The 11,481-nt window shown below is 52.7% G+C and overlaps 4 protein-coding genes across 4 annotated transcripts; all 4 read left to right on the plus strand.

Moving 5' to 3' along the window:
• Positions 1-196: 196 nt before the first annotated feature.
• Positions 197-991, plus strand: LMXM_34_4450 (conserved hypothetical protein; the record flags this gene model as incomplete). The annotated part of the gene is made up of 1 exon (XM_003879392.1): positions 197-991. The coding sequence occupies one exon, from the start codon at positions 197-199 to the stop codon at positions 989-991; it is 795 nt and encodes a 264-aa protein (XP_003879441.1).
• A 5,380-nt stretch (positions 992-6,371) lies between these two features.
• On the plus strand, positions 6,372-6,602 carry LMXM_34_4460 (putative sm-f snRNP core complex protein; the record flags this gene model as incomplete). The annotated part of the gene is made up of 1 exon (XM_003879393.1): positions 6,372-6,602. The coding sequence occupies one exon, from the start codon at positions 6,372-6,374 to the stop codon at positions 6,600-6,602; it is 231 nt and encodes a 76-aa protein (XP_003879442.1).
• Positions 6,603-7,589: 987 nt separating this feature from the next.
• Positions 7,590-8,198, plus strand: LMXM_34_4470 (conserved hypothetical protein; the record flags this gene model as incomplete). The annotated part of the gene is made up of 1 exon (XM_003879394.1): positions 7,590-8,198. One exon carries the CDS (start codon positions 7,590-7,592, stop codon positions 8,196-8,198), a length of 609 nt encoding a protein of 202 aa, XP_003879443.1.
• A 1,375-nt stretch (positions 8,199-9,573) lies between these two features.
• Positions 9,574-10,146, plus strand: LMXM_34_4480 (conserved hypothetical protein; the record flags this gene model as incomplete). Its single annotated transcript, XM_003879395.1, has 1 exon — positions 9,574-10,146. The coding sequence occupies one exon, from the start codon at positions 9,574-9,576 to the stop codon at positions 10,144-10,146; it is 573 nt and encodes a 190-aa protein (XP_003879444.1).
• Between the last annotated feature and the right edge of the window lie 1,335 nt (positions 10,147-11,481).

Raw genomic sequence — 11,481 nt, forward strand, 5'->3', positions numbered from 1 at the left:
CGTCCACTTATCACCTCTTGTGTTCTGTCGTTTTACCATCCCTCTCGGCCTCCTTCTCTTGGCCCTTTCCGTTCTTCTGTTGTCGTTGGTGTTGCCCCTCCCCTCCCCTCCCCCACTTCTGCCTGTTACGATATTTACAGGCACCCGCTGAACGAATTGTATCACTTTTTTTTGTGATTAGGTCTCCATGTCGGGCATGTATCACGGTGCGCCTACGCCGCCGCAGCGTCCCAAAATGGCGTCCATCGTGTACGTGCCAAGCTCTCAACCAAACCCAGTGGCCTACTACACTGCGGAGTCGGTCATTAATCCGCAGTCTATACAACAGCTTCCGCAACATCAAGTTCCGCTTGTATACCCAGACACCTCGACCCAGCAGCGCATGCAGGCACCACAGCCGCAGGTGCTCATCTCTGAGAGCTTTTCTACCGAGGCGACCCCTTTTTACGCTTACCAACCGGCGCCGCACGAAACGAGCAGCAGCACCAGCAGCCTAGTCTGCCTCGTTCCCACGGTCACCGCTACCAATTCGCCGCAGCTGCCGATGCTGATTCAGTCGCTCGGTTCTAGCACCATCAGCTTCCATTCCGATCCGGCTTTGCGAACTCAGGAAACGCACGCTACACCACAGGTGATGCAGCAGATGCTGACAACAGACTACATGCAGGTCTCGATGGAGACCCCGGTGCCTCTGTCGCAGTCCGCGGTCGACCCTGCCGCCAAGACAAACGTGGTGAACTCTTCTGAGGTATGCCGTCACTACATTAATGGCCGCTGCAACCGCCGCAAGTGTCGTTTTCTTCACCCTGGCGTGCGTAGCCCACTCATGCCCTCCCACGTACCCTATACGCCTTGCGATTTAACACCGATCATGAAAACCCCGTCGTTCGCCCAAGTGTCTCCGTTGACACCATACTCCTCTCTTTCAACAGCTTCGGTGAATAGCTTCAGTGTTCCCCCTTCCACTTCGTGGGAAACCATCCTGTGGTGAGCAACAGCCTCACAAAGTGTACGATGCGGTGTGCTTTGCTTTGGAATGATTCGGTCGTGCTTTTAGCAAGGGAAATCAACCAAAGAAGGGCCGTACGTGCGTGATGGAGATACGTTCGATTACATTTTTTTCGTTGTGTGTGAGAAAAAGAAGCCTCTCACCCTCACTCCACATCAAAAAACGCAGGAGGAGGTTCGGTCGAGAAGAAAGGGAGACGCACCAGAAGTGGCAGGCAGCAAACGGCAGTGGCGCCCACAGTCCAGGCTATTCGAAGTCGTGCCAGTGTGTCGCTCCTCCAGCGTCGACGGTGACGCACGAGGTTGATCGTATCGCTTTACCCCACTGCCCCGCCGAAGAACTGCCGATGTGCCGCGCCCCTTCTCTCGCATCCGCCGTCCTGCGATGCTTGTTCTTTTCCCGTTTACTTTCGTTCTTTTTTTTTATTCTCTGCCACGTGTGTGGTTGTTTACTTCTTTTTTTTGCCAACGCTGCTCCACGTCTCACTGCGCTCCGCGGTGACGTGTGCTTATTCATGTTCCCTCTTCTTTGATCCCTTCCCCCAACTGTGGACCATCTGCTGTTGAAGAGAGTGTGGATGTCATCAACGTACCCGTGTGACTGAGTTCATGTTTTGTGCTCTATGGATGTGTTAAAGGTTGAGCCTACGGTGATGATGCTTGAGCGCAGGTATGACAGGTCACCTGTATCTGTGTATGTGATACTGTCACGGCAATCATCTCGTCAACTCACGGACCCCCCTCCACCCCCACTTTTTTTTCTTCTTCAGACATGCACTGTTGGTTTTGCTGTATCTCACACATCCGCATTTGCTTGTTCCCCTTCGACTGCTTCTTTTCTTTTTTGTTCTTCTCGCTTCACGTGCGTCCGGACCCATCGAGCTGCGCATGTGTATGAGGGTCGCTGCTTTCATGTACTGTTGGCGTACGCATATGTGCACGTTCACCTGAGGCTCTCCCTTCACCCTTATTGGCCTCCGTCTTTTACTGTGTAGCGTCGACCTCGTCCTTTCATGACGGGGGAACACACATCAGTGCCCCAACTCTTTCTGTGTATGGGAAGAGGCAAAACAGCCCTTCCCCTATCCCCTGCCAATGCAGAGCCCCAGGTCCTCTGGCGCTGACAGGCTCACGCGTCTACGCCGTAGGGAAGCCAGTGCGATGCATCGCCACGGATGTCGGCAGTGTGTCAGGTGTTGGATGGCGTTGCGTCGGAGCGGCCGGCGTCCGCGCGGCACCAACGCATCTCTCACCCGGCGACCGGCACGATGGGGGAGGCGGCTGGGCGGCGTCGGGCGAGGCAAAGGAGGGGAGGAAGGCTGGTAGAGCACGAGGCAGGGGGCGTCGTGCTCTCTGACGACTGCGTCGGCGCGTTGCTGTAAGGCTCGTGTGGGGAGTGGCGTTGACGTCATGGCCAGTGGCAGAGAAGCGGACGCGTGAAAAGAAAAACGCTTCTAACGGGTCAGCCTCCATGGGTGTAGACATATCATCTCTTTTTCTGTTGGGTGACTTTTTGTTTTCATTTTTTTGTTTGTCTGTGGCGTTGCTGTTGTTTTTTGCTCGAGTGGTGAAGCGTCGGCCTCTTTTATTTATATATAAATAATTCTGAGAACTCCTTCTGCTATTTGCCTTAGCCTCTTAGTTTTTCTTGTTGGAGAGGGCTCGTGGGCTCTTGACGCCACGCCGTCACCGATATCACCGCTGCTGTCGGTTTAGGGTAAATATGTCGCTGTCGACTTCTTTGTTGTTGATTTGCGGCTCCTGTGCGTATGAGAACTGTTGTTATGTGCGCATGTCTGCACAAGGGACTGTTCTCTCTCTTTCTGTCGTTGTTACCGTTGTGAAAACGCTACTGACATGTTCGGCGGCGGTGGATAGGGCTTTCACATGCATCTTGACACGACTTTTTTTTGTGATTGTATGTGTGCGTGTGCGCGGCTTAGTATCTGCGTTGTGAGCGTCACAGGAGCAAATCACCTTTTGTTCTGCTTGACTGCATTTATAAGAACGCATGCAGTCAAGTGCATGCTGTGGGACAGACTTTAGCATCCCTCTCTGTTCTCACGACGCGGCCGGCGTCGCCGCTCTCACTTGCAGCACACCTTGTGCTCATGGAAGGTGGCGATTTTGTGGCACGCGATGGCGTATGTTGACCAGAGGATCAAAAAAATTAACCAATGGGAATGAGATTGACTGAAAGAAAGCATGAAAAGCCCCCGAGTATCAGAGGCGGATCGTGTGTGTGTGTGTGCACCCTCTCCTTTGAATGCTTTCGGGAATGGTCTTCTCTTCCCTAACTTGATTTTTGTCTTTGTGGGTGGTGAAACTGGAACATGCAGAAGTAGAAAAGAAAGGAGAGGTGTAAGAGACTACATTCGCTATACAATGTCCTTCCTCAACCGTGGTTTGTTTTTTTCGTGTGTGCCTTTACCGATATCCGCATGATTGATGTGGATCTTTTACCTCTCTCACGTCCGCTAACGCCCTTCTCCCGCCCCTGTTCGAACTACAACACCTGCTACCCTCATGACTGCGTCCTGGTCCCGCTCCATCTGCGCCCTCACACGCTTATGGGCTTGCTCACAAGTGAACACACAAAGTAGTCAAATGTGCCAATCACCGCACATTTCTTTTCTGTTTCACCGAACGTCTCTTCCGTGTCTAGAGAGCACGGCAGTTCTTTTTTTTTTTCTTTTTCGTTCTTTCTTTTTGCTGTTCTTCTTTTCTCTGTTGTCGTGTTGCGTGCTTCGGTGCACGTGGATGATGGATGCCGTCGACCGCAAAAAAGCGTTCGATGTTTTTCCAGAGCGGTTCCTTCTCTTCCTCCCATCAAACTCGATCCCCCTCTGTTTCGCCCTCCATCCCCATTCCCATCAGAGACGGAGACGAGTTTGAACTCATTTATGAAAGTGAGCCGAAGAGGTACGGAAGGTTTGCGCGACCACGAACGGGTGTGTGTGTGTACTCTTTTCTCTCTTCTCGCTTCGCTTGTTATTTGCCTTTTTTTGTTTTCTGGCGCTGTGGACTACCATTGTCCCCTCCGTCAAGCGTGAAAGAGCATCCCAGATGCTTCTCCTGTGTGGCAGTGACCCTCTCTCTAAAACGCTGCAATCACACTCGTGCCTCACCCAACGCAATAATCCACCAACCCCAACCCTCGTTTTTCTCTTTTGTTGTACTCCTTTCCTAGCGATGAATTCGCACCGCTGCGGTGACCCTTGTTCTTTGACTAACTCCTGTGCCATGGAAACGTCGAAACACCTCCCTGTACCTCTTGAGTTTTTGTTTTGAACAGTCTCCTCCACTCAAGCCTCGCGGCACAAGTTGCTCTCTACTGCAATATGGTGAGACAGGAAAAAAGGAAGGTGTACGCCTTGCTCAACGTCCTTTGCCATGACCGCCGCGTTGCATTGTCATCCACAGGCACGCGTGCGTGTATTATGTTGTGTTTTCTTTTTTGTTGTTGCTTGTTCTTTCTTTCCAAGGCTGCTTGCTTGCTCTCCCTTTTTGTTTGAATAGCGTATGTGTGTATGTATGTGTCTGTCTGTGTCTGTGTGGCATTCTGCGTAGATACGAGCACACACATATATATATATACATGATACATATTAAAGCGCTGCTTGGATTAGGTGAATCAAAGGACTCTCTCCTTCTCGCTCGCATTTCATCTCCATCAAAAATCAACTCTTCACGTGTTCTCTCTCCCCCTACTTCCTCGTGATGCTTTTTTTTAAATATGTGTGTGTGTTTTAGTGCTTTTATGCCTTCCTCTCTCCTTCTTTCTAAATATCCATTACCTCTCGCTTCGTCTCCCCCTCCCCCCCACTCCCCACTCCCCACCCTAATACTCTCATCAAACACACACGCACAAGCGCAGAAAAAAGGGGAAAAAACAAGAACAACAAGGGTACCAGCTGTGGAGGTGGGCTGATTGCAATCGAAGGATAGAGAGAGAAGTCAAATGGCCTGTGAAAGGACACGACGCAACCGAACAACGAAAGCGGAGAAGAGTCTCAAGGTGAAGAGTGGCACTTGAATAAAAAGAGACGAATGACAGTTGTTCTTTGTGTGTCTCGTACATGTGAGCGTCTCCTACTACGTCTACTGTGTCTGGTGTCTGTGTCCGGAGAGAAGGGAGTACTCACGATAGCACCGTTGACTAAACATTACCCACTGCCTGCCTATCTTGTCTTCTGTCTTCTTTTTATCATTTTCATTTTCTTTGCTTCTCTTTTTTTAGGGGTGCATTATTGAAGGCCTCTTGTCGGTGGAGACGCGGTGGTCCGTCGTGTGTCTCATCGTGTGTGCTGTGTGTGTGTTTGTGTGTGTTGTGGGGAGTAGTTTCGGGGGGGGGTCGGCACTTGAAAGCAGCAGGAATCGGTGGAAGTCCCGTCAACGCTTCCCTCTTCTCAGAAGCGCACACGAAAAGAGATTAGCGATATGGGGTATGCGTGCAGAAGGCTGCTCAACGTTTCCTTCACGGTTGCGGTTTTGCCTGCCTGCTTTTCCTTCTCCGGTCACCTCTTTGTGTTCTCGCTTCTCGCGCCCTCTTCGTGTGCCATGAATCCACACTCATACGACGATTGACAGGAGGAAGCACTGGTCGCTCATCATACAAAGAGAGCAAAGCAACAACGAAAAAAAAAGACGACGCGTGTGTGCGTACATGTGCAGAAGAAATGGCAGTCGTCAACAGCAACAGCATGCCAAACAGATGCAGAGGCGATGGTGGTGGTGGTCGAGGGGGGAGGGGCATTCCAGTCGCTTGAAAGGCGACGCGGCGTTATGTTCAAGTGCGTCTCTTACCCTCGTCCCCCTCTCGCATGCGTTTTGTTGCTGTGTCTGATTCTGCATACATTGGCCTCGGGTGCCGTATACGGAAGGCACGCACTAAACATGTAGTGCTGCGACAATACCGGTGCAAACTGGCCGAACCTCGCAGTGAAGCTGAGTCCGTAAAATACCGACACACGTGTGCGCAGGTGGACATTCAGAGTCTTCTGCTTCCTTGCTCCTCGATGACCTCTCCCATGCCCACCTTACATCTTGGCCCATAGCCGCGACCGTTTTCTTCGATCACCCTCTACACCTCTTGTTTGACGTGAGCATAACGCGAATACTCACCCTGACCACCCTTGCTGGCACACAAACAGATCGGCAAGCTAAAACCACCGCTTAACGTGCACTTGGGCACCCACACGCACGTACGCACGCACACGCACACACACACAGACACGCGTTTCCGATCCCTCTGCTACCCGGTTGTGGTGCTACTGTTCACTATTATTATTATTTCGCGGTGTTCCTCGCTTTGCACTTCAGCATCGGCAAAGGTTTGTGACGGATTCTTCCTCGGCGCAAGTATGGAGTCCAACGTCCCTGGAGCGTTTCTGCACAGCCTTGTCGGCAAAAAGGTGCTTGTGAAGAGCAAGTGGGGCCCGGTGTACGAGGGTAACCTTGTAAGCTGCGACACGTTCATGAACCTGCAGCTGCGCAATGCGGTAGAGCACGCGAAACAGGACACCGAACTGGGTGAGATGCTGTTGCGCAACAACAACATCCTGTACATCCGTGAGGAAGCCAGCGCGTCCTGAAAGGCAGCAGCAGAGGTGCCCCCGGGGGAAATTGCGGTACTCCATCGTTGGTAACGCCATCCCCACATGTCTCGAAGACAGCTGTGAGGGTGTTTTACCAGTGCACAGCACGCTTGATGAGCGGGATACACGAAAACGAGGCCAGGGGTGGCGGGGGGGTTACGACAGTTTTCCGTGGGATAAAACAACGGCACCGTTGCCACTATTGAATCGTGGGCCTCTTCGTGATCTGTTGACAACAGGTGCGTGTGTTTGTTTGTTCTCGTCGCGGAACGCTCTTTATCCGTCCTCGTACATGTATGCTGACGCGTTGGTGTGTGTTGATGCGCCGGCCTTTTTGTTTGAGAAAGGAAGGCGGGCCATGAGCTGCAACTCTGCAGGTGCCGCTCCGCCGCAGTGGGTTCTGTAACAAGGACGACAAAGATCACGGCAAAAGAACGGAACTTCAGCGCGTACCATTGCATGTCGCATTCCCTCGTTTTTTTTTCTCTCTCCGTTTGTGCGGTTGTCCCTGAGTTTACGTGGGCCGTCCTCGCGAGATGTGTATCCCCTCGCTCGCGCCTCTTGCGCAGTGCCCGCGACACAAAGCGCCGCAACCGCGGTGTCGTGTGATTCCTTTTTTGTCATTGTGTCTTGCGCAGCTGGCGGTTTTTGCACGCAGAGAGGCGCGGCCTTGTGTCTTGCCATTCGCGTTCTTTCCTTCTACCTTGCCCTCCTTTCCTCTCTTCTGTACACGGCGCGTGCACGTGCATCAAGAGAACTACTTTGATATCCACTGTGCCGCCAACTCGCTTCTTCTCTTGTCAACAACGTTTTTGTCACGTAAACACTCTCTTCGAGTCTTGACGCAGCTTTGCACGTCATACATACGCACACACACACACACACCAGCACTCAATTTACGATAGTCGCCGGCGTTGTCTGCCCGGTTTTATTGAAAATACAGGACGAACAAAAACGCCAAATTTATCATCATCTCAGACCACCATGTCTCACCTTCCGATCAAGTGGGCGGAGCGCAAGGACCGCGTGTTCATTACGGTCGAGGCGAGCACCCCCACAGACGTCCAGGTGACCTTCCAGGAGAAGACGGTGTCCATCTCCGCCAACGGCATTACCGCCAAGGGCAGCCAGCCGCACGCTCTCAAGGATGAGCTGCACCTCCTCAAGGAGATTGTCCCGGAGGAGTCGACCTTCAAGGTGCTTGGCATGGCAATTCAGATCTGTGCCGTAAAGAAGGATCAGGGTTACTGGAACCGTCTCGTTGATGAGCCCACCAAGGCGACCAAGAGCTGGCTCTCCGCCGACTGGAACCTTTGGAAGGACGAGGACGACGAGGCTGAGGAGATGGCCGCCGCGTCCAACTTCGGCGGGTACGGTGACATGGGCGGCATGGATATGGCGTCTATGATGGGCGGCATGGGTGGTATGGGTGGCATGGGTGGCATGGACATGGAGTCCATGATGGCCTCCATGGGCAAGGGCGCAGGCGGCGATTCCGACGACGAGGAGCTCGAAGACGATGGGGCCGAGATGGACGACGGCGAGCACGAGGAGGAGGAGCCGGCAGCAGACATCAGCGATCTCAACGCGTAAGAGAAGCGGCCGCAATCGTGACATCTCCCCTTATTCGTTTCGTCTTGCACCGTTCTCGTTTTTTTTTCTTTCGTCACTCCTATTTTTATTTGGTGAGTGCGAGTGTGTGCGAAGAAGAGGAGAGCAAACGGTACTTCGTATGAAAAATGGAAAAAAAAGAAAAAAAAAAGGGAGCACGTGATGCTGCGTGCGCCGTGTCGAAGAGGATGTCGCCATCGGCGCAGCGCATGCTCGACATCGAGCAAGTGTGCGCGCTGAGGTGATACACTTCTTTTTTTTTTAATTTATTCGGCGTTGAAAAACTGTGCTGATAGGAGAAGGGGAGCACTCGTGAGTATCGGTGCATGTGTGAGGTAAGTCGTGGGGGATGGTGCATGCATCCTTGAGCCTTTGCGCCCGGGTATGAACGATGACCGTCGCTGCTATACAGAGTCCCTGCAACGGTGCCCACGACGCCGGCACTCACGCACATTCTCATAGCCACACGTCCACCCGGAGCGATGCCTTTCCTCTCTATCTGATTTAAGAAGTCTCTGTGGTAATTTATAGAACAGAAAAACACGTTTGCTTCTTCGATCAGGTGTCGAGGCTGCTGCGCCGCAGTGCGCTCAGCGGATTACACCACAAATCTCTACTGAGGCCTCAAGCGCGTCGCGCATGGGAGTGTTTCTTGCGCGTTGCTGCCCCCCCCCCGTGAGGGGCCGCGGTTGCGCTGTCGCCTTCTTTTCTTTCTTTTCGGCGCCACTATAGCACCCCTCTCTCTCCTACAACACTGTATTGTGCATCTCACGGCTGTCAAACCACCTCACGCATCTCTTTCTCTCTTGCTCTGTGGCTTCTGCTTTCTTTTCCATTGCTCGCTCACCCCATATGCGGTGGTTTTCATCTTTGACTCACCCACATCCCCCTTCTTTGGGGATGGTGTACATTCTCTTGCCCCACATGGCCAGCGCTACCTTTTCTCCACTCTTCCTGCGCCCACTCGCACCCCTATCCTCTCCCAGAGTGTAAGGAGTCACTCTTGCCTCGAAATCAGCTCTTTTTCTCTCACATTTGTGGAACCACCACCCACCACCACCACTACTCGCCCTTCCTTCGTCGCTCCACCTTGCTGTGCTTTCTGTTGCTCGCGTGTGTAACGGTGTACTCATCGTTTTAAGTCTCTCTCTCTCTGGCCCCTTTCCTTTCTTCTTTCGTCTTGCCCCGTTGACCAAGGACGCACTTTCGCATTTCTTCTCTCTCCTTTTTTTCACTTTTGTGTGTTCGTGTTGCGCAGTCTGCTTTTTGCTGTCACGGTGCGCATCTCGGTGTCTGTGTGGTTGTGCCCACCGACCACCCCTTTACTTGTATGTCTTATCCTGTAGAGCTCCCCAGAATGTCGACAAAGGAAGACACACCGATCTTTCTCGCCTCGGCGGTCGCCGCACCGCTGCCTCTACCCGACGCAAAGGCCACGGCACTGCTCGAGGAGCTCGATGCCTTTTTCTCGCAAGGCAAGAACACCGATCGTCTGCGCCACTTCATCGAAGAAAATGACGACACGTTCGAACTTGTCGCCTCTGAGTGCGAGGTGAACACTAACACAGAGGGTAGTCTGCGACTGTATCAACTTTTTCAGAGGTACGTTGCTCTGATCGAGGGCATCATCGAAGACTTCGTGGCCACCGCGGAGAAGTCGGATGAGTCGATGCTGCGCTCCCTAGCATCCGCCATTCAAGAAGAGTGGAAGTCCCCGAGCACGGCCTATCGGTGTGTCTGCACTAGCTACATAGCGGCGTCCATGGACTACAAGAACTTTCTCGAGTTTGCTGAGGATCTGTACAGCATGACTCATTACCGGATGCACGTGCGAGAAGACGACAGCGGTGAGGAAGAGGACGGAGAAGAGATCGTCGGCGACGTCAGTGGTGACGGTGGCTACGGGTCCGATGACTCGAACCTCAATTGAGGTGTGGTGTGGAGTTGAAAATCCAGCGTGGCAGCTGCCTCCCTCCTCCCTCCTCCCCCTTCACCCCCCAGAGCGACGGCTTCGTCTTTATGCGTTTTCTCTGTGTTTTCCTTCTCTGTTGAACACACACACACACATCTTCAAGCCTGCACGCTTTCTTTTGTTGTTTGTTGGTGTCCGTTCGCGCTGCCTCTCTCCCTCTCCAAGTCGTGTGTGCACAAAAGCTGTCGTACGCGGGCTTACGCACCACTTGGTGTAGATCAATGGGTCTGGTAGCCGCCTCCGCTCATTTCTCTTTCTCTTCCTTCGTCCTCCCCTCCTCCCGTCTTTCGGGTTTCCTCTTTTACAGTGAACGAAGCTCGGCAAGGAAAAACCCCATTGTGTGCATGCATAAACATGGTCCACGCTACTGGGTGGGGCCAACGATGCACTCGCCATGGAAACTGCAGGCCCCCACCCCTCTCCCCCTCCCCTCATTTTATCAGTGAACGGATGCCTTCTATCTTGCGTTGTGCACAGATTCTCTGCAAGGCCTCATGATTACCTCCGTCGTTACGGGCCCCTTCTTAGCTCGCTTTCTCTTTTGTCACTCTTGCTCTTCATGTGAACATAATGTCGCATCACATTTTTCTTTTGGTTCAATGCTTGCCTCATCGCCCTTTTTTTGTATGAGAAATGCAACGAAGCGCTGCCGGGGCGGACGACTCTTTTGCGCTCATCAATAGAAGAGAAGAGTGGGGGTGGGGGAGGGCGAACGGGCACGATGGCAGCGTGTGTGCGACTACGCAGAGAGGATGACGTAGGTGGGGAAAAAAGGTGAAAGCGGATAATCGTAGCCGCCTTATGGCTGCGGTGGACTGTATTCCTCTCTCCGATGCCTCCTTTCGCTTGTATGTGTCTTTGAAAGTGTCTGTCGTAGTGATCGTCATCATGTCCGATGGACAGCGCAATCTTCGACACGGCCAGTTGTGCTCTTTCTCTCTGACCCTCCCTCCTTCCCCCCCCCCCCACACATACACTTACTCACCTTCTCTTCCTCCGCCTTCACACACACACACACGATGAAATGGTAGAAGTTCATGTTAACCTGAAAACGAGCTGTGTTTCGGTGTACGGCTCATAGAATAGAGCCGGCAGCTCAGGCACGACGGCGTGAATCCAGCTGGTGAGCGGCGTGCTCATTGTTTTGTGGCGTATCTGTACGCCTTGTATCATTCTGAAGCTGAAGGGGCCGAAGAAAAAAGAAAACAGAAGAATGTAGCCGCTGGGCAGCAGATTACAGTGAACGCATTCACTCTGGACTCCTTGCGCCTACATCTGCGTAGTTCGTAAGCC

Source organism: Leishmania mexicana, chromosome 34 (genome assembly GCF_000234665.1).
Source record: "Leishmania mexicana MHOM/GT/2001/U1103 complete genome, chromosome 34".
In the NCBI taxonomy this organism is placed as follows: domain Eukaryota; phylum Euglenozoa; class Kinetoplastea; order Trypanosomatida; family Trypanosomatidae; genus Leishmania; species Leishmania mexicana.